We start from the raw sequence: 21,567 nt of genomic DNA, 5'->3' as shown, positions 1-21,567 counted from the left end.
AGTACTTACCAGGCTGAGGATGGGCGAGTGAGGCCCCTGGTCGAAGACGCCCGTCTGGTTGCAGAAACTGATGCCCCAGCGGATGAGGAGGTTCCAGTTGGAGTTGTGGTCAAAGTAATAGTGCACAATCCTTGGGAAGCGCAGCACCACATCGCCGAAGAAGGCCGTGTTCTCCACCACGTGGGAGAAAGCTGGCAAGAGGACTCTGATGAGTGGCCAGGGCAGATGTTCTCCTGGCTGCCTTGCTGGTCCCTGGCATCCTCCAGAGAATAGAGACATCCACCAAACCCACCAAGCAAGGAAGGAACAGTGCCTACTGACCACAGACTGCCAATCACATGTATAGTGCGAACTAGGGCCTTACATCCACCAGCTCACTGAGTCCTCATAACTACTTTTAGAGGGAGATGTGGCTGCTGTTCCCATTTTACAGATGGGAAACTGAGTCTCAGCAGCTAATGAGTAGCAAATCTGGGCTGCAAACCCAGGTCTGTCAGCCCAAAGGCACATCTTGCTGCTTAGAAGACTCATTTGCTATGGGGACCAGAGAAGTGAGTGTTGTTCTGCACACAGATGCTGATGTATCACATGAGGCTTTGCTGGGCTTGACCCCCCAACCAACATGTTATCGAAATGTCCAGTGCTGGCCCTGGTGTTAATATAACTAGAGTGTCTGTGAGACCTCAGGTCTCTTAGGATGGCCAGAGAACAGGCCAGCATTTTTCTTTTTTAATATTCTTTCCATTTTATTTCATTTTAAGTGCTTAAGTTCTTATTTTGAATGAACGAATGAATATAATTAATTAATTAATTAATTACTTTAGAGGTGAGGTCTCACTTTGTTGCCCCGGCTGATCTCAAATTCCTGGCCTCAAGTGATCCTCACATCTCGGCCTTCCAAAGTTCTGGGATTATTGGCATGAGCCACTGCACTCAGGCCTGAAATTATCTTAGACTTACATAATACAACATAAAATTCATTCATTTGGCTTCCTCTAATGTTATCTTTTTTTTTTTTTTTTTTTTTTGAGACGGAGTCTCGCGCTCTTGTCCACGCTGGAGTGCAGTGGCGAGATCCTGGCTCACTGCAACCTCTGCCTCACGGGTTCAAGTGATTCTCCTGCCTCAGCCTCCCGAGTAGCTGGGATTACAGGCATGTGCCACCATACCCGGCTACTTTTTCATATTTTTGGTAGAGAAGGGGTTTCACCATGTTTGGCCAGCCTGGTCTCGAACTCAAACTCAAGTGATCTGCCTGCCTCGGCTTCCCAAAGTGATGGGATTACAGGCGTGAGCCACCATGCCTGGCCAAGTGTTATCATCTTATATAACCAACATACAACTATCTAAACCAGGAAATTAACAGCAATACAATACTACCAACTAACTTAACAGACTTAATTTGAATTTTCTGTTTTCCCACTAATGTACTTCTACTGATCAACAGGTCAGTTTAGACTGAGCATTGTTAGTGTGCTGCAGGAAAACAGCCTGCTGCGAGACAAGCGTGGCGCCATCTTGAAGCCATAATGGCTGAGGTTTGACCGCTGCACACCAAAGTATTCTGCAGCAAGGTCTTTAAACAATGCCTGTAGCATAGATAACCCCTCAAAAAGATGATTATTTAACTTCCCCAGTGGTCACAAGTTTCACACGAAAGCCCGAGATGTCACCAGCTGCATGTTTTAACCTAAAAGCTTGCTGTATAAACAATACTTTTGGCCGCGTGTGGTAACTCACCCCTGTAATCCCAGCACTTTGGGAGTCCACGACGGGTGGATCACTTGACATCAAGAGTTCGAGACCAGCCTGGCCAACATGGCAAAACCCCGTCTCTACTAAAAATACAAAAATTAGCCGGGCCTGGGGGCACATGTCTCTAATTCCAGCTGAGGGAGGCTGAGGCACAAGAATCACTTGAACCTGGGAGGCAGATGTTGCAGTGAACTGAGATTGTGTCACTGCACTCCAGCCTGGGTGATGGAATGTGACTCTGTCTCAAAAGAAAAGAAAAGAAAAGAAAAAGAATAGTTTCTGTACAAGCATTGTCATCTGCAAAATAACAAATAAAGAATACTTTCTGGAGGTTGGGTGCAAAGACCACCATCTCATTTCTGCCTGAGACACGGCTTCTGTTCAGAAGTTCCTAATGAATGTTTCTTTCTGAGAAACTGGACCTCTCAGCTCCCTTGGCCTTGGAGGGTAGGTTTGCATAGACCTGCTCACCATGGAACATGTGTCCATCATGGTAGCAAGTCCCCCAGACCCAGGTTGGCCAAAAGTATAACTGTGTAAACAGCTCTAAGCAGTCCCTATAGGAGCCAGCCCCTAAGAGAGGGCCCAGGCAGCCCTCACCAGCACTAGCCAGGCCACGCAGAAAGATAAGTAGACTTCAAAGATATGCCAGCATGGGTCTGAGACATGTCAGGCAGGGACCCTGGGGCTTCAGAATAATCTTGAACCTCAAAGAACTCAGGAAGTCAGCTTGATTCAGAGGGAAGAACCAAGGCAAATTACTTGTACTTTTTCATATAGAAAGTAGAGAGAACAGTATCTTCCCCCAGAGTTATGGTGGAGATTAGAGTTGATGGTTGTAAAGTGTCCACTATGTAATATACAAGAGCTGCTCCTATCCTCTCAGTGTAATCTAAGAAATGCTATCGTGGCCAGGTGCAGTGGCTCACGCCTGTAATCCCAGCGCTTTAGGAGGCCGAGGTTGGCAGATCATAAGGTCAAGAGATTGAGACCATCCTGGCCAACATGGTGAAACCCCATCTCTATTTAGAATACAAAAACTAGCTGGGCGTGGCAGTGTGTGTCTGTAGTCTCAGCTACTTGGGAAGCTGAGGCAGGAGAATCACTTGAACCCAGGAGGTGGAGGATGCAGTGAGCTGAGATCACACCACTGTACTTCAGCCTGGCGACAGTGAGACTCCGTCTCAAAATAAAAAAAGAAATGCTATTGCTAAAATGTAGCCAGTTAACAAGGAAGGCCACTCACAAAACGCCCGTCTGCCCAAGGGGACCACTTGGAAGGTGCCACAAGAGGGCACTTCCGGGGAGAAAAAAAGAATGACAAGAACAGGAGAGGAGGAGCAGCTAGAGAAGATCGGGTGGTGCCGAGGACAGGGCAGTGTAGGGCAGACCATACCATCCTTTAGCTTCTCGTCCTGGGGGAAGGGCCCATCTGGGAGCACATCAGCAGCGGTGAGCACTGTCCGGGAGTCCTCCAGCACCTGAGGGAATCCCACCAGGGCTGAGTGGCTTCACAGTGCCCATAACAGACTGCTCCCGTCCCCATTTATTTAAACCCCACTTCAAGTCTTATGAGCGTGCAGTTTCCTTGTCCCTGAACACCATCCCCTTAGAGAACTCCTATTTACCCATCAGTGCCCAGATCAAAGACTGGACCTGCCATGAGCTGCCCCCTGCCTGCACACACCTTAAAGAGCCCCTTGAGCATGACATCAAGGATCTTGTACTGCTGATGGATGTCGTTCAGCTGTGCCAGGTTCTTCAGTGCCAATAGCTGCTCCCGCCGCTTCACCTCAAACATCTTCTTGTCTGGGCAGCATTAAGTTAAGGGGCTGGCATCAATAGCCCTGCCTGGACAATCGAGCAGTCTTGTCTCAGAAGGCTCATTCCTGACCAGCAAGTATCTGCAAGGGTCATGGATGCCCAGGGCTAGAAGCCTCCAGGAAATGAACAAACTGACAAGTGCATGGCCCTGCAAAGCACCATTCATCCAGTTCCCATGGTGCTCCACACCCAGAAGCCTGAAACCAAGCCTCCAGACATGACTCCTGCCTTCCCTCCGCTGTGGTCTTCCTGCCCTCTCCACAAGCATTCACTGTTCCAGAGCCTCCACCTCTCCACTCATGCTGCACCCTCTCTGCCCAGAATGCCCCCCACTCTCTTCTAGGAGTTTCTATTCTTTCAAGGCCTGGCTCAAAAATCATCACACAGTGTTTCCCCTCCTGTGCCCATCAGAGCACTGGTCACAGAATAAAATGATCATTTGTTTGGATACTTTCTCCCCCTAGGCTTATGGACACCTCAAACCCAGGGGACTCGCTGTAATTCATCTTTGTGTCCCTGAGGCCTGGCCTGGAGCAGGTGGCCCAGTTCACCAGGGTCCAGATGGGCCAGTAATCCAGAATTCCTGAGTCTCCACCCAGGATCTTGCCCACAAGGTGCCAGGCCATGCACAGTCCTCACTGAGCCTTTGCAGTCTAGAGATGGGCCTTGTCGTCTCCATTTACCATATGCGGAAGCTGAAGCTCCGGAGAGACCTGACTTGCTCAAGGTCTGGCTAGAGCACCTCACTTTTTCTCCCTGTTCCCCTCAACTGGGCCTGTTTATCCCTGGAATCCCCGAGTAGAGAAACCTCATTTATAGACCCCTCAAAGACAGCTCATTAACTACCAACCCTAGAGGATACAGATCTCCAGGCTTGGGTCCAGGGAAGTCCTCAAGGTGCCTGTGGCTCCCGTCCCAGACAAAAGCAAGACAAAGAGGAAGGCCAGGAACTGAAGAAGGTCCATATCCAAACCTCTTGCGCTGGAAGAATAACCCAAAGAAAGAGAGTGAGACCCAGAGATTGGTGTTACATAAAATAGAGGGCAAAGGTGAACAGCAGCTTCCCCTGAAACAGCACATCCTCCGAATACTAAGAATCCAGCTTTGGGGAGCCCTGAAGCTGCAGCTCCTATCCCAGGGCCAGCAGGCACACAATACAGACCCATGGGATGCTAGGAGGTGGGGAGGAAGATAAGTGTGAGTAACACAAGGACACTTAGAGCACTGGGTCAGCGGCTAAAGCTCTGGGCTGGAGCCCGGCCCCCACCCCTGACTCTGGGACCTCGAGCAGCTTGCCCAGCCTTTCTGAGCCTCAGCCTTCTCAGCTGTAGAACAGGAATAAGGAGGTCACCTCCCTGCTGCAGGGAGGGAGGTCTGGGTGAGGCACTGTGCCTGGGGAGGAGGGGCTCATCAACAGTATTCCCTCCACATCCCCTATCTTGGCCTCCCAGGAAAGCATCTGGTCAAGGAAGCCCAGGCAGAGGAGATGTGAAACTTCTGGGGTTTTCCTCCTTCCTTGACTTTTGTCATCAGAAAGGAAGAAGGGACAAAGGGCAGGGAGGAAGGCAGGGCAGTCTCAGAGTAAGGGGACTTGCTACTCACTCACTCTGGAACCACAGGTACTACATACAACACCTGTTCATATTCAGGCAACATGCCACAATTATTTATTTATTTTGATTAATTTTTCTTTTTTTTTTTTTAAGATGGAGTTTTACTCTTATTGCCCAGGCTGGAGTGCAACGGCACGATCTCGCCTCACTGCAACCTCTGCCTTCCAGGTTCAAGCGATTCTCCTGCCTCAGCCTCCTGAGTAGTTGGGATTACAGACATGCGCCACCACGCCCAGCTAATTTTGTATTTTTAGTAGAGATGGGGTTTCTCCATATTGACCAGGCTGGTCTCAAACTCCCAACCTCAGGTGATCCGCCCGCCTTGTCCTCCCAAAGTGCTGGGATTACAAAAGTGAGCCACCGCACCTGACCCTTTTTATTTTTTATTTTTCCTTAGTAGAGATGAGGTCTTGCTATATTGCCCAGGCTGGTCTCCAACTCTTAAACTCAAGATATCCTCTCGCCCTGGACTCCCAAATGCTGGGATTACAGGCATGAGCCACTATGCCCGGCCAACACAATTATTTATTGAGTACTACGAAGTTCACTTTCCTGGTGATTCCCAGGACATACATTACTGCCTTCCACCCTTCCTCTTTCTCCCCTTGAAAGGATGCATCTTTTCACTTGGTTGGGGTGGTAATTCTTTTAACGTTTTTGTTAGCTTTTGTAATTTTTTTTTTTTTTTTTTTGAGACAGGGTCTTGCTCTGCTGCCCAGGCTGGAGTACAGTGGCACAGTCAAGGCTCACTGCAGCCTTCACCTCCCAGGCTTAAGCCATCCTCCCACCTCAGCCTCCTGAGTAGCTGGGACCACAGGTGCATGCCACCATGCACGGCTAATTTTTGTATTTTTCTAGAGGTGGGGTTTTGCCACATTGCCCAGGCTAGTCTTGAACTCCTGGGCTCAAGTGATCCACCCACCTTGGCCTTCCAAAGTACTGGGATACAGGTGTGAGCCACTGCACCCGGCTACTGTAGCTTTTTTCTCTGGTTCTAACTCTGCTGTTATGGCCTGACACTCAAATATTCTGTCTTGAGGGCCTAGAAAAGCAATGTTTTCCTTTAGTATAACTTGATTCTGTACTTTAGGCTTTTCTTGATGTGCCTGAATTGTTCCATTTAACCAGGAAATTTCTCATGCTTTTAACTAAGAAACAGGTATTCCCCAGTTGAAGGTACTAGTTTTTGTTTTGTTTTGTTTTTTTGAGATGGAGTCTTGCTCTGCTGCACAGCCTGGAGTACAACAGCACGATCTCGGCTCACTGCAACCTCCGCTTCCTGGGTTCAAGCGATTCTCCCTGCCTCAGCCTCCCACGTAGCTGGGATTACAGCCACCCACCACCACACACAGCTAATTTTTGTATTTTTAGTAGCGGCGGGGTTTTGCTATGTTGGCCAGGCTGGTCTTGAACTACTGACCTCAGGTGATCTCCCGCCTCGGCCTCCCAAAGTGCTGGGATTACAGTCGTGAGCCACCGTGCCCAGCTGGTGCTAGTTTTCTTATTTACATCCCACTATAACATGATGGAAACTCATAACCTTGGACACACTCTTCCTGTGTCTGATGAAATTCACAACTTTTTCATAAAACCTGAGCTATGAAAGGGTTAAGATTTTTTGTTTTTACACCCTTGTAACCTTCTGTATTGCTTGTGACACATAAATAACAAATTGACAAATTTCCTTGTCCACTGCTGATTATAATGAACTTCCATCAGATTTTTAACCATGGGGTCAGGCGTAGTGGCTAATGCCTGTAATCCCAGCACTTTGGGAGGCCGAGGCAGGCAGATCACAAGGTCAGGAGATCAAGACCATCCTGGCTAACACGGTGAAACTGTCTCTCCTAAAAATAAAAAAAATTAGCCGGGCGTGGATGCATGTGCCTGTAATCCCAGCTACTTGGCAGGCTGAGGCAAGAGAATTGCTCATACCCAGGAGGCAGAGGTTGCAGTGAGCTGAGATCACACCACTGCACTCCATCCAGCCTGGGCAACAGAGAGAGACTCCGTCTCAAAAAAAAAAAAAAAATTAATAGTTAAAAAAAAAAAGATTTTCAACCATGGTTGTTCCAAGTCTTTGTCATCCCTGGTTCTGATTCTTCTCTAAAAGCATTTGCAATCAGATTCATAAAAAGACTCTAACAAGTAATCTTAAATACAAGTTTCTAAAAAGTTAAAAACTTTAAGATCAATGAACTAAATAAAAATTTTTCAGAACTCTAATGAAGAAACTGATGAATTCCTGAAATCTCTAGTCAAAATCAAACAGAACTCAATTAAAAACTGATGAAGAAGGCCTGGCGCGGTAGCTCAAGCCTGTAATCCCAGCACTTTGGGAGGCCGAGACGGGCGGATCACGAGGTCAGGAGATCGAGACCATCCTGCCTAACACGGTGAAACCCCGTCTCTACTAAAAAATACAAAAAACTAGCCGGGCGAGGTGGCGGCGCCTGTAGTCCCAGCTACTCGGGAGGCTGAGGCAGGAGAATGGTGTAAACCCGGAAGGCGGAGCTTGCCGTGAGCTGAGATCCGGCCACTGCATTCCAGCCTGGGTGACAGAGCCAGACTCCGTCTCAACAACAACAACAACAACAACAAAAAACTGATGAAGATAATTTTCTTTTCTTTCTTTTTTTTTTTTTTTTTTGAGACAGGGTCTCCCTGTCATCCAGGCTCACTGCAGCCTCAACCTCTTGGGCTTAAGCAAGCCTCCTACCTCAACATCCTGTGTAGCTGAGGCTACAAGCACATGTCACCATGCCCAGCTATTATAATTTTTTAAATTTTTTTGTAGAGGTGGGATCTTGCTATACTACCTAGGCTGGTCTCAAATTCCTGAGCTCAAGCAATCCTCCTGCCTTGGACTCCCAAAGTGCTGAGATTACAGGCATGAGCCACCCTGCCAGGGTAATGTTTTTATGACATATATTTGAAACATTATTGGTTCTTTACTTGTTTTGTTTTCTAAATTTAAGGAAACTTTTTCTCTTAAGCTATCCATAGTTTACAGCAATTCCTTAAGAAACACTTTTGTAAAGAGAGGTGGAAACATTTACATTTCCTCCCTATTTAATCCATCTAAAATTTGAAAACTATTCATACGTATTCTTTTTGTTTTGTTTTGTTTTTAGACAGGGTCTCCCTCTGGAGTGCAGTGGTATAATCATGGCTCACTGTAGCCTTGACCTCCCAGGCTCAATCAGTTCTCCTGCCTCAGTCTCCCAAGGGTCTGGGAGCACAGGCATGTGCCACTACACCTAGATAATTTTTGTATTTTTTAGTAGAGATGGGGCATGTTTCCCAGGCTGATCTTGAACTCCTAGGTTCAAGTGATCAGGCTGCCATGGCCTCCCACAGTGGTAGGATTACAGGCGTGAGCCACCATGCTGGCCTATTCATGAATACTCTTATGGCAATGTGGTTATTTGCAAAAGTCCAGTAAGACTTTGCGCTCTCTCTTTTTTTTTTTTTTTTTTTTTGAGGTGGAGTCTCGCTCTGTCGCCTGGGCTGGAGTGCAGTCGCCGGATCTCAGCTCACTGCAAGCTCCGCCTCTCGGGTTTATGCCATTCTCCTGCCTCAGCCTCCCGAGTAGCTGGGACTATAGGCGCCCGCCATCTCGCCAGGCTAGTTTTTTTTTTTTTTGTATTTTTTAGTAGAGACGGGGTTTCACTGTGTTAGCCAGGATGGTCTCGATCTGCTGACCTCGTGATCCGCCCGTCTCGGCCTCCCAAAGTGCTGGGATTACAGGCTTGAGCCACCGCGCCCGGCTTTTTTTTTTTTTTTTTTTTTGAGACGGAGTCTCGCTCTGTCGCCCAGGCTGGAGTGCAGTGGCCCGGATCTCAGCTCACGGCAAGCTCCGCCTCCCGGGTTTACGCCATTCTCCTGCCTCAGCCTCCCGAGTAGCTGGGACTACATTAGCTGGGACTACAGGCGCCCGCCACTTCGCCCGGCTAGTTTTTTTTTTTTTTTTTTTTTTTTGTATTTTTTAGTAGAGACGGGGTTTCACCGTGTTAGCCAGGATGGTCTTGATCTCCTGACTTCGTGATCCGCCTGTCTCGGCCTCCCAAAGTGCTGGGATTACAGGCGTGAGCCACCGCGCCCGGCCTGCTCTCTCTCTTTTTTTATTTTGAGACAGAGTCTCGCTCTGTTGCCCAGGCTGGAGTGCAGTGGCACGATCTCAGAACTTGCAACCTCCGCCTCAGCCTTCCCAGTAGCTGGAATCACAAGCGAGCACCACTATGCCTGGCTAATTTTTGTATTTTTAGTAGTGATGGGGTTTCCCCATGTTGGCTAGGCTGGTCTCGAACTCCTGGCCTCTAGCGATCTGCCCAGCTTGGCCTCCCAATGTGCTGAGATTACAGGCGTGAGCCACTGCACCCAGCCTGCTCTCTATTATAACAGAATACAATAAATACTGCTTATATTACCACAGCTTTAACTAGAATATCATACTTGAAAATATGCATAGAAAGCCTGCCTTCAAAGATTCCCAGCCTTACAGTTAATGAGTAAAATCTGTCACTTCCTGGCAGGCCCAGGAACCTTATGACTGTGCAGTAAAATCTAAAGTCTGCCTTGGTTTTCCTTCCTAGCCTCAAACGGTTTTTAAACCTGGTATTCCTATGTGATCACTGTAAAGAGAAAATTTTGTTTCTAAAAAAAGATATAGTACACCTGTTACTAGACTGTAGCCCTGTGCATTGTTTTTGAGTTCTCATTACCTACTTGTATACTGGATTAGCTCCTGAATTCTAGATTCCTCCAATCCAACTTTCTTCCACGAAATTATTAAAAACGGGCACTGCTCTGTTCCTGAAGCCCTGTAAGTTGAAACTAGATGAACTTTAATGGACAAGCCTTGTGCCTAATGTATGGGTCACACAGAAAATACACCAAACCTCTCAATGCCATAACCAGAGACATTCAAACTGCAAACCAGGATAAGAAGTTGATGGTTTCATACTGTAGATAGCTTTTCCGAAGACACTGGAACAAGATTCCATATCATTTTGAGACTCTTTACCTGTTTTTTGTTTGTTTTGTTTTGTTTTTGAGGAGTCTCGCTCTGTTGCCCAGGCTGGAGTGCAGTGGCGCAATCTCGGCTCACTGCAAGCTCCGCCTCCCAGGTTCACGCCATTGTCCTGCCTCAGCCTCCCAAGTAGCTAGGACTACAGGCGCCTGCCACCATGCCTGGGTTAATTTTTTTTGTATTTTTAGTAGAGACGTGGTTTCACCATGTTAGCCAGGATGGTCTCGATCTCCTGACCTCGTGATCCACCCATCTTGGCCTCCCAAAGTGCTGGGACTATAGGCATGAGCCACCGCACCCGGCCAACTCTTATCCGTTTTAATGTCTCCTTTTTTTCACTTGGCAGGATAATGGTATAACTGAAATTTCACAATCAGTAGCTTCTGCTGGTAACTTGACAGAACCTGACCCAAGAGATCCTTTAGGCTACCTCGTGGATGAATTTGGCAACATCCCTAACAGAACTGTTGATCACAACAAACAAACAACAAAACCCTAAAAAACTGTTGCTCACTCTCTGTTTTAACTCAACCCAGTTATGGCACAGTAGGTGGTAAAAACTGAGCTATATTATCTATTCACGAATGTTGGTGCTATTGCTAATACTACATACTGTACATTCCTCTGGGAAGCTGAGACCCAAATACAAAAAATAAAGCAGGTCTCATGGTTACAATAGGTCTCATCTAATGCCCAACAGGCATTTGATTTATTCAGTTGGTTGTCTTTAAGCCTAGGTTCATGTCTCAGAATTTTTTTTTTTTTTTTTTTTTTTTTTTGAGACCAGGTCTCACTCTGTTGCCCAGGCTGAAATGCAGTGGTGCCACCTTGGCTCACTGCAGCCTCGACTTCCAAGGCTCAAGCAATCCTCCTGCCTCAGCCTCCCCAGTAGCCTGGGACTACAGGCTCATGCCACTGTGCCTGGAGAATTTTTGTACTTGTTTTTGTAGAGATGAAGTTTTGCCAAGTTGCCCAGGCTGGTCTCGAACTCCTGGGTGCAAGCAATCCACCCACCTTGACCTCCCTAAGTGCAGGGACTACAGGCGTGAGCCACCATGCTGGGCCTCTTAGAACTATAATGCAAACTGAGATTATCATATTGCTGTTAATATTACTTCCTATTTTCCTATTTATTTATTTTATATTATTTTTGGAGACACAGTCTCACTCTGTAGCCCAGGTTGGAGTGCAGTGGCACCATCTTGGCTCACTGTAACCTCTGCCTCCCAGGTTCAAGTGATTCTCCTGCCTCAGCCTCCCGAGTAGCTGGAATTACAGTTGCGCACCACCACGTCTGGCTAATTTTTGTATTTTTTGTAGAGACGGGGTTTCCTGATGTTGTCCAGGCTGGTCTCGAACTCCTGGGTTCAAGCAATCTGCCTGCCTTGGCCTCCCAAAGTGCCAGGATTACAGGGGTGAGCCATCATGCCCAGCCCTATTTTCTTTTTAAACTTTATACCTGTTACTTTTTAAATTTTTGGTGAAGTACCACTCCTAACAGAATAATGCTGATCCAGAAGTTTGCAATTATAGCAAATGCCTATGGAACAGCCAAAATTGAACTTAACAATGAACTCCAGGTAGACTTATATTGAGAGCCACTCCTTCCAAACCTCCCTTGCTGCTCAAATGTGGCTAAAGGGTATTTGGGGTTTTTTGAGGCAGGGTCTTGCTCTGTCACCCACGTTGGAGTGCAGTGGTATAATCACAGTTCACTATAACCTCAAACTCCTGGGCTTAAGTGATTCTCTACCCAACTCTCCCCTACACACTCCCCAACCAATGCCTGGATAATTTTTTTTTTTTTTTTTTGAGATGGAGTTTTGCTCTTGTTGCCTAGGCTGGAGTGCAATGGTGTGATCTCAGCTCACCACAACCTCCACCTACCAGGTTCAAACAATTCTCCTGCCTCAGTCTCCCTAGTAGCTGGGATTACAGGCATGTGCCACTATGCCCAGCTAATTTTTGTATTTAATTAAATTAAATTAATTAATTAATTTTTTTTGAGATGGAGTCTCGCTCTGTCACCCAGGCTGGAATGCAGTGGCATGATCTTGGCTCACTGCAAGCTCCACTTTCCCGGCTCACACCATTCTCCTGCCTCAGCCTCCCGAGTAGTTGGGACTATAGGCGCCTGCCACCACGCCTGGCTAATTTTTTGTATTTTTAGTTGAGACAGGGTTTCACCATGTTGGCCAGGATGGTCTCGATCTCCTGACCTCATGATCTGCCTGCCTCGGCCTCCCAAAGTGCTGGGATTACAGGCATGAGCCACCATGCCCGGCCCTGCCCGGATAATTTTTGTATGTTTTGTAGAGATAGGGTTTTGCCATGTTGCCCAGGCTGGTCTCGACCTTCTGGACTCAAGTGATACTCCCTCCTTGGCCTCCCAAAGTGCTGGGATTACAGGCATGAATCACTGCTCCCAGCCACTACAAGGGTTTGACACTGACTCCTAGTCACCAATAATTCCCTTCAACGTGGCAAGAGACCAACAAACCAAGATAGGTCCGTCCCAGCACTGGGGGACCTAACTACAGGATGCCCGATCATAAGTCTTTTGGAGAAAGATCTTGACCAAAAGGGGGAAATATGAAAGCTGTTAGAATCAAAACAGAGTCGTTTGTGTTAAAAACTCTGACAAATTTAAAGCATGATTCTCCAATGGGAAAAAAACAAGAACAACTGTGACAAATAAAACCAAGGAAGGTCGTGAAAAGAGGGTTCTCATGCACAAATGACTGATAACAAGATCAGAAAAAATGCAAAAATCACAACCCTGCACAGAGACCATTGCAAATTTACACAGAAAAATATTTCTGTGAGGACATCTGCCCTGCAACTGCCTGTCCAACCTCAGACTGGCACCACTCTTGCTATTCATCCTTGTAGCCAAGGATAACTATCTCAAAATAATTATGCAATCCTCATTTTTCCTTTCAAAACCTTACCAAATACGTACACAGGTTACTATGGCACACATATTCTCACTACAATGTCTATTCCCAAGTAAACATCATTTTTTCAGAGTCTCTCACTCTGTTACTTAGGTTGACAGTACCTATCACATTCTAGGCACTGTTCTAGAGGCAGGAATACAGCAATAAATAAGACAAGCAAAAATCTCTGCACTCATGGTACTTATGTCTCTAGTAGGCATAAAAAACAATCAATCAACTTGTAAAACAATCACAGAAGGATGAGAGGGTGTTGGTCAGGTGCAAGATTACATAAAGTGGTCAGGAGAGCTCTCACACTTAGATTACAACTCCCCAATGTTACCAATGTGAAATCAAGGCACAGAAAAATGAGGTGACTGCCCAAAGTCACACAGCTATTTCCAGGCCGAACCAAGAGTCTGTTTGGCTCTAAGTCCAGTGCTCTGTCTTCTGACTCTTTCTACATGAGCACAGGCTACCTGAGATCAGAGTTGGCTACTGAACTACCAGGAGACCTGCCCCAGGGGAGAGATGCTCAGTTACAGACAGTGAGGGGCTGCAGAGGTCATCCGGAGAACCCCCTACCCCCAAGCAGACGAGTAAGTGAAACATAGAGAAGGAATAGTCCAAGTTCACCCAGGACCCCCCACATTCCACCTCCTGCTCCAAACTCAAGGGAACCAGAACCAGGCTAGGGCAAAACTTTAGGGGACAAGGAGAATACCAGACAGCTGGCAATGACTGAAGCAGGGAAGTGGGAAAGAAAACCCAGAACAGCAGACTGCGGGACAGGTCCTGCTTTCTCTACTGTTACACTCACTTTTTCAGCCTCTCAATCCCGATCCTGCCCTGTGCGTCCCCCGGAGCTCCTCCTGGCTCAGCATGAGGCTCTGAACTCCTGCAAGGTACCTGGTAGTGGCGGGCCTTGAGTCGGCTACCGGGTCCGGGGGCCTGGGTGGTTGACCCCGAGCCTTCGGGACTCCCGGAGGAGGGAGCGAGCCTTTTCAAGGAACAGAGGCGTCCAGGTCCACGAAACTCCCTCCCCACCACCTGCAGCCGGTTCGGGGCCCTCGGTTCTCTCATTATCCTCCCCAGGAATCTGCAGCCCCCCGCCCCTACCGCCACCTACCTGGCCAGGCGGTGCAGGAAGGGCAGGTGGCCGAGTCCTGTGCGAGTAGCTGGGCTCGAAGGTCCAACAGACTAACAGCAAAGGCACTGAAAGCAGGAGCAACCGGCTAGCAACCAAGAGCAGACCGCCGAGCGCCGTCCCGCCCACTGCGCTGCTCCCGGCCAATGAGCGCGAGCCGCGACGCCGGGCTCCGCTGGCCTCACTTCCGGCCCTGCCCCACCCCGCCCGACTCAGACTAAGTCCAGCGCGCTGTCGGCCCCGGTCTCCTCCTGCCCCTCCTGCGGGCACCGGGTATGTGGCCCTGGATTTAGCTTGGGTTGAAGGAAGTTAAATCTGCAGGTGGGGTCTGTGCCCAATTTAAGGCGTGAATCAGCAAACAGGCGCCCCGCTCCTGTCGGCCAGGTGACCTTTTGCACGCCCTCCCCGAAGCTGTGTCGTCGTCTGTGGCCGAGTTTTTAGATTTTAGATCGCAAGGTGAGTTTAGTGGGCGGTGACTAGCACTTTTTTTCTTTTTCAAGGACCTCACAGACGCAGTGCAGGGTTCGGGAATCCCCTGCTTGCCCCTCCGGTCCAACTAATAAACCAAGTGCGTCGGGGGCTTCCCCGTCCGTTCGTTAGGCCGAGTGCAGCCCCACTTTTACGCAGGATCAGGACAGCCAGACCCGAGGAGGCAGCGTGTCGTGGCCATCTCCGGGCCCGGGGCCCCTGCCGGGCGGAAAGGAAGCTGGAGACCCGGTCTGGGTCGAGCGCAGACCTCATGCCGGGAGCCCAGCTGGACATGCATTCCCAAGATTTACCCACAAGGGTGCATAAACACCAGTTCTGATGATGGCTGTACGGGAAGGGACAGAGGGGACCTACTTTAGCCAGGGAAGTGCTGAGGCTGGGACAGTTTCGTTCTGATAGGAAAGTTGAGAATTTGACCTTCCTTGCCTGCAAAGTTTACCTCTATCCACCTCCATGTGAGGCGAGGGAGCAGGTCAAGTGCCTCTCGGAGCACTTGGATCGCAGCAGCCCCAACCCCTAGGCCTTTCTCTGCCCTGCCAGCCCCAGGATGACCTGACTGGTGTTCTCTGAGTACAGCTGAGGCACCCAGCTGACTCCCTGAATGCTGTTTCAAGAACAAATCCTGTCCTGTCCCTCCCTCCCTGAGGAAGCCATCAGTCTCCTTGCTGAAACAATCCCCTATCCAACTGGCTGAGAAACCAGCTCCTGGTAGACAAGGTAGTAAGGTGTTTTTGGAGAGCCCACGCAGGTATGTGAGTGTATCATTTTATTTCCTTATTCTAGTTCAACAATGGAGTATATGGCTCCATATGAATAGCTTCAACTGTCATCCATTTCCCCAACAATTACGCTCTTTGTCTCCAGGTCTCATTCTCTCTCCATTTCTGGGCCTTCAAGTCCTGAGGATCAGTTTCTGATGTGGGACAGGGATACAACTACCCCTCCCAGGCAGCTGGCAGCAAAACATGAGAGGAAAACAGCAGAAAGGCAGGGCCAACTATGGGGGCATCACACTTCCAGAGCCCAAAACAGGCAAGAATGGTCAGGCAAGAACAGAGGTGCTCCTGAGAATAGTGGGATGGATTCTGAAATTGGGTCCTGAACACCTGGGCTAGATAGTTGCTATTCAACAGGGAACTATTCCAAAGAAGGGTCAAGGAGGAGAGCCAGGGAGGCAGCCAGAGGGGTGCGGAGGAAGCAAACTACCCTCACACACACCTCTGGACTGCAGTGTATCTGGGTGCAACCACCCACCAGAGGGCCTGTGACCACTGCCACAGCCCCCCCAAAAAAGCTTGCTTTTTTTTTTTTTTTTTTTTGAGACATAGTCTCACTCTGTTAGCCAGGTTGGAGTGTGCAGTGGCACAATCTCAGCTCTCTGCTCACTGCAACCTCTGCCTCCCGGGTTCAAGCGATTCTCCTGCCTCAGCCTCCCAAGCAGCTTGTATTACAGGCATGCACCACCATGCCCAGCTAATTTTTGTGTTTTTAGTAGAGATGGGGTTTCACCATGTTGGCCAGGCTTGTTGCAGAACTCCTGACCTCAAGTGATCCACCCACCTTGGCCTCCCAAAGTGCTGGGATTACAGGTGTGAGCCACTGTGCCCAGCCCCCAAGCTTTCTTTTCTTTTTTTTGAGATGGAGTATTGCTCTGTCACCCAGGCTGGAGTGCAGTGGTGTGATCTTGGCTCACTGCAGCCTCTGCCTCCCAGGTTCCAGTGATTCTCCTGCCTCAGCCTCTTGGGTAGCTGAGATTACAGGTGCACGCTACCACGCCCAGCTAATTTTTGTATTTTTTAGTAGAGATGGGGTTTCACCATATTGGCCAGGCTGGTCTCGAACTCCTGACCTCAGGTGATCCACCCACCTCGGCCTCCCAAAGTGCTAGGATTGCAGGCGTGAGCCACGTGTCTGGCCACCTGAAGGTAATTTTATGCAGTGTTTTAAATAATTTTGTTCATGGGCCAGGCACGGTGGCTTATGCCTGTAATCCCAGCACTTGGGAGGCCAAAGCAGGCAGATCACCTGAGCTCAGGAGTTTGAGACAAGCCTGGGCAACATGGTGAAACCCTGTATCTACAAAAAAATTCAAAAATTAGCCAGGCATGAGAGCTACTTGGAGCTACCTTCAAGTAGCTGAGACTGGTGTAGCTCACCTGCAGTCTCAGCTACTTGGAGGGTTAAGGCGGGAGGATCCCTTGGGCCCAGGAGGTGAAGGCTACAATAAGCTATGTTCACACCACTGCACTCCAGCCTGGGTGACAAAGCAAGATGCTGTCTTAAAATAAATAAATAAATAAATAAATAAATAAATAAATAAATAAAATATTAAAAATATAATAATTTTATTCATGAAACAAAATTTTTTGGTTTTTTTCTGGGACAGAGTCTTGTTTTGTCACCCAGGGTGGAGTACAGTGGTGTGATCTCAGCTCACTGCCCTCCACATCCCCGACTCAAGCTATTCTTGTGCCTTAGCCTCCCGAGTAGCTGGAACTACAGGCACATGCCACCACACCCAGCTAATTTTGGTATTTTTCATAGAGATGAGGTTTCACCATGTTGGCCAGGCCGGTCTCAAACTCCTGGCCTCAAGTGATCTGTCTGCCTAGGCTTCCTAAAGTGCTGGGATTACAGGCATGAGCCACCGCGCTTGGCCTATTCATGAAACAAAGTTTTGACTACATTTTGACTGCAACTCATCACGTGAAGTCAGGTATGGAATTTTCCACCTGTAGCATCACATCAGCACTCAAAAAGTTTCAGATTTGGAGCACTTTGGATTTCTAATTTTTGTATTAGGGATGCTCAACCTGTACTACAACTACCTTAACACTCCTAGCTGATGTGAGGATTAAATATAATGCACATAGCCAGGCATGGTGGCTCATGCCTGTAATCCCAGCACTTTGGGAGGCTGAGGTGGGCGGATCACAAGGTCAGGAGTTCGAGACAAGCCTGTCCAATATGGTGAAACCCTGTCTCTACTAAAAATACAAAAAAAAAAAAAAAAATAGCTGGGCCTGGTGGCAGACGCCTGTAGTCCCAGCTACCTGAGAGGCTGAGGCAGGAGAATCGCTTGAACCCGGGAGGCAGAGGTTGCAGTGAGCCAAGATTGTGCCCCTGCACTCCAGCCTGGGTGAGAGAATGAGACTCCATCTCAAAATAAAAATATATATATTTTTATATATATATATATATAAAATGCTTGTAATGTGCCTGGTCTCTGTAGGAACTTAATATTAACAGGACATGGCATTGCTGTTGTCAACACTGTTAATTATCCTCACTGACCCCTGCTTACTTTAGAAGACAAGACTGTAGTGCACCTATGTCCTGAAGCATGATGCCACAGCTTCTTATGGCCTGGGAAAGCTTGCCCAGGCCAAGGCTCCCAGATGCAAGAAAGGATACAGCATGTCCTGCAGGGGTGGCTGGCCTGAGGAGGTGCTAAGGGGAAGGCCCTCCAAAGATGCCTGCAGGGTCTGGGCCATGCTGTGGTCAGCCAGGTGTCCCATGCTCTGGAGCTGCAGGAAGAGGGCAGGGAAGACAGGCCTCCTCAGTGCCCCCTCCACTTAGGCCCTAACTGCCTCTATCCTCTGTACTTCCAGCCTCCCATTCCTTGGCTGCTGTGGTCAGAGCTCCCACCCTCCAAGAGAAGATGGTCTTGAGGGTCTAGCTTTACAGTGGCTGCATGGCCTCCCCTTCCCACCCACCTGCTGGAAGAAGCCATGCAGGGCCTGGAGTGTGGTGTTCGAGAGGGTAGACAGGTCAGCCAAAGCCACACCTTGCAGAACATCACCCACTTCTTCATGAGAGAGGATACTGCTACTCCGGTACCGCATAAACTGCCCCAGGAAGAGAAGCCCCAAACACCCACTGATTTGGCATCTCCTTCATCATAGACATCTGCTGTGCCCCAACTTTAGGGGACACTGTCCTGAGGCCCACAGAACCTGCCTGCCTTCAAGGAGCTCAGAGTTAGTGGGCAGAGGTGGGGCTGTGTCATGGGGAAGTGGGGTAAGTAAGGCAAACTGTGAGATCCTGAGAGAGTTGGCCCTCCTGACCCCTTTGGCCTTGGCTCCCTCCTCCCCAACCTTGCACTGAACACTCAGGGCCAAAATGAACTACGTGTGGCTCCCCTGACATACCACCATGTGTTCTTGTACCTGTTGTTCTTACTTCACTACCTGGAATTCCTCCTCTTCCTATTAATCTCTCAAGCCACAGCTAAAATGTTTCCTTCACTGCTGAGAAGCAATTACTCTTTCCTCTTTGTTCCTACACCAACCACTGATATACTTGTTGATCCACTTCGCTGTCATTCTTAGGCTCACTGCTTTGTTATTTATTCAAGGGGCACTTACTGTGTGCCTCGCAGTTAGCATCTCCTCTACTCTACCACTTGTAGTGTCATATTTACATTACTAGTTTACTTGTCTATCCTCTTTAGACTGAAAGACCCTAAAGGCAGAGTATCTGGTTGATTGACGTCCTTAGTATCTAGCAGACCTGGCATGTGGTAGACAGGCCCTGGTCAACATGTCATGAGAGAAATAGGGGAAAGGGTGTCGGGGTTCCCTGGAGTGAGGAGATATGGGCATTCAGGGGAATTCTTTCAGCAGGCCTCTTGTAGGGTGAAGGTCCGCCCAGCCCTTCCACCTTCTTTGAGGATTAGGGTTTCCTAAAGTAAGGAGACCCTGGCCTCTTTAGCACCACTCAGCTCATGACACTCCTCAGACCACAAGATATCCTTTCTGCACTTACCAGGGTCATGAGCCTCAAAATCTCAGGTCTGAGGAAGGAATTCTCTCCAGCATCCAACAGTATAAACAGCAAAAACCGATTCCAAGGCTGGGAGGCCACGTGAAGAGCTTCAAGAAACACTGGATTGTTAATGCTTCCAAGGCCTTGCCTTGGGACACTGCTCAAGAGGACTTTCTCCTATTGGCTTAAAAAGGGGCTATCCAGTTAAAGGCAGGGCACTGGACAAGCTGACCCAAGGAGGGTTCTTTCTTCGCTGGGCTTCTAATCCACCTATGTTGGCTGGCTCAGTGAAACTATATACACCATGATTGTGGAAGGCAGGTAGTAAGAAGGGCTCTGCCACTTAAGAGCATTGTGACCTTGGTTGGGCACATCATTTGACCTCTCTGAACCTTATTGATCTCATCTGTATAATAGGCATGACTGCCCTTGCAGTGCTGCTAAAAGAATTAAACAAAACAGGCCAGGCGCAGTGGCTCACGCCTGTAATCCCAGCACTTTGGGAGGCTGAGGCGGGCAGAACACTAGGTCAGGAGATCAACACCATCCTGGCTAACACAGTGAAACCCTGTCTCTACTAAACATACAAAACAAAAATTAGCCAAGCATGGTGGCGGGCGCCTGTAGTCCCAGCTCATGGGGAGGCTGAGGCAGGAGAATGGCATGAACACAGGAGGTGGAGCTTGCAGTGAGCCGAGATCGCGCCACTGGACTCCAGCCTGGGCTGCAGAGCGAGACTCCATCTCAAAAAAAAAAAAAAAGAATTAAACAAAACAAGTGTGAGTCACACAGGAGGATGGGAGGCTGGAGCAGAAGGATGGAAGAAGGGTATGGCTCCCTCTAATCTCTCTCGTGGAAACGTCAGAGAATGTGGAGAGTTTCTACCTATGTCTGGGCTCCGGGCATCCAGGTAGTCAAGCAAGGCTTCCAGGCAGCCAACACAGGCCTGGGACAACAGAGGGTCCTTCTGCAGAAAAAAAAATTAAAAAAATTCAGGTCATGTTTTGCTACCAATGGCTTTTGGTGCCAACCAAGAAAAAACATTTGGTTTTCAGAGTTATTTGGATTTCAGAATTTCAGATTTGGGATTATAGCCCTGTAGATAATAAAAAAATGTTTGTTGGCTTCATCTCTCACCCTCATAACAGAGCACAGTGCTTATATTGTGTGATTTACCTATATTCAAGACAGTGCTTTGGGCTAGGCACAGTGGCTCATGCCTGTAATCCCAGCACTTTGGGAGCCCGAGGTGCCCGGATCACCTGAGGTTGGGAGTTTGAGACCAGCCTGGTCAACATGGTGAAATCCTATCTCTACTAAAAATACAAAAATTAGCCGGGTGTGGTGGTGCACACCTGTAGTCCCAGCTACTGAGGAGGCTGAGGCAGGAGAATTGCTTGAATCTGGGAGGCGGAGGCTGCAGTGAGCTGAGATTGCACCACTTGCACTCCAGCCTAAGCAACAGAGCGAAACTCCATCGTGGTGGCTCACGCCCGTAATCCCAGCACTTTGGGAGGCTGAGGTGGGTGGATCACGAGGTCAGGAGTTCAAGACCAGCCTGGCCAAGATGGTGAAACTCCGTATCTACTAAAAGTACAATAAAATAGCCAGGTGTGGTGGTGGGGGCCTGTAATCCCAGCTACTTGGGAGGCTGAGGCAGAGAATTGCTTGAACCCAGGAGCAGAATGAGCCACAATCACGCCACTGCACTCCAGCCTAGGTGACAGAGCGAGACTCCATCTTAAAAAAAAAAAAAAAAGAGTGCTTTGTTTCAGAAAAGAAGATGGACCCTAGGCCACACTAAAAGATTCACAGATTACAGACCCTCCTGGAAGAGCCTCACAGTTTACTTAAGCCAGTGGGTTTCAACCTGTTTTTTTTTAAAGCAACAGGACCTTTCATCAAAATTGTATGCTTTAGTAAGCACATGAAAATATTTATCATTAGTCATTAGGGAAATGCAAATTAAAACTACTAAGAGGTACCCCTGTACATCTACCA

At 48.4% G+C, this 21,567-nt stretch overlaps 2 protein-coding genes across 4 annotated transcripts in view; both read right to left on the bottom strand.

Annotated features, from left to right (window-relative positions):
- Positions 1–14,437, bottom strand: part of CCDC134 (coiled-coil domain containing 134) — a 31,489-nt gene extending 17,052 nt beyond the window's left edge. Inside the window, exons 1-6 of one of the 3 annotated variants that reach the window (XM_010374809.2) lie at positions 14,293–14,426; positions 13,984–14,072; positions 4,442–4,560; positions 3,443–3,564; positions 3,152–3,236; positions 10–191 (exon numbers count right to left, since the gene is read on the bottom strand). In XM_010374809.2, coding sequence (XP_010373111.1) covers positions 10–191; positions 3,152–3,236; positions 3,443–3,564; positions 4,442–4,544 — 492 coding nt within the window. In that variant the 5' untranslated portion in view covers positions 4,545–4,560; positions 13,984–14,072; positions 14,293–14,426. Of the gene's footprint in view, positions 1–9; positions 192–3,151; positions 3,237–3,442; positions 3,607–4,429; positions 4,561–13,983; positions 14,073–14,292 lie in introns of those variants that run through there. The other 2 variants (XM_010374681.2, XM_030915101.1) reach the window with 2 other exon arrangements.
- A 1,115-nt stretch (positions 14,438–15,552) lies between these two features.
- The window catches only part of MEI1 (meiotic double-stranded break formation protein 1), a 105,103-nt gene continuing 99,088 nt past the window's right edge, over positions 15,553–21,567 (bottom strand). The window contains exons 27-31 of the mRNA XM_010374967.2: positions 20,452–20,533; positions 19,567–19,673; positions 18,516–18,647; positions 18,214–18,326; positions 15,553–15,751 (exon numbers count right to left, since the gene is read on the bottom strand). Coding sequence (XP_010373269.2) covers positions 15,706–15,751; positions 18,214–18,326; positions 18,516–18,647; positions 19,567–19,673; positions 20,452–20,533 — 480 coding nt within the window. The 3' untranslated portion in view covers positions 15,553–15,705. The remainder of the gene's footprint in view (positions 15,752–18,213; positions 18,327–18,515; positions 18,648–19,566; positions 19,674–20,451; positions 20,534–21,567) is intronic.

The sequence above is a fragment of the Rhinopithecus roxellana genome, chromosome 13, assembly GCF_007565055.1.
Source record: "Rhinopithecus roxellana isolate Shanxi Qingling chromosome 13, ASM756505v1, whole genome shotgun sequence".
NCBI classification, from domain to species: domain Eukaryota; kingdom Metazoa; phylum Chordata; class Mammalia; order Primates; family Cercopithecidae; genus Rhinopithecus; species Rhinopithecus roxellana.
This window is presented reverse-complemented; position numbering and strand designations above follow the sequence as displayed.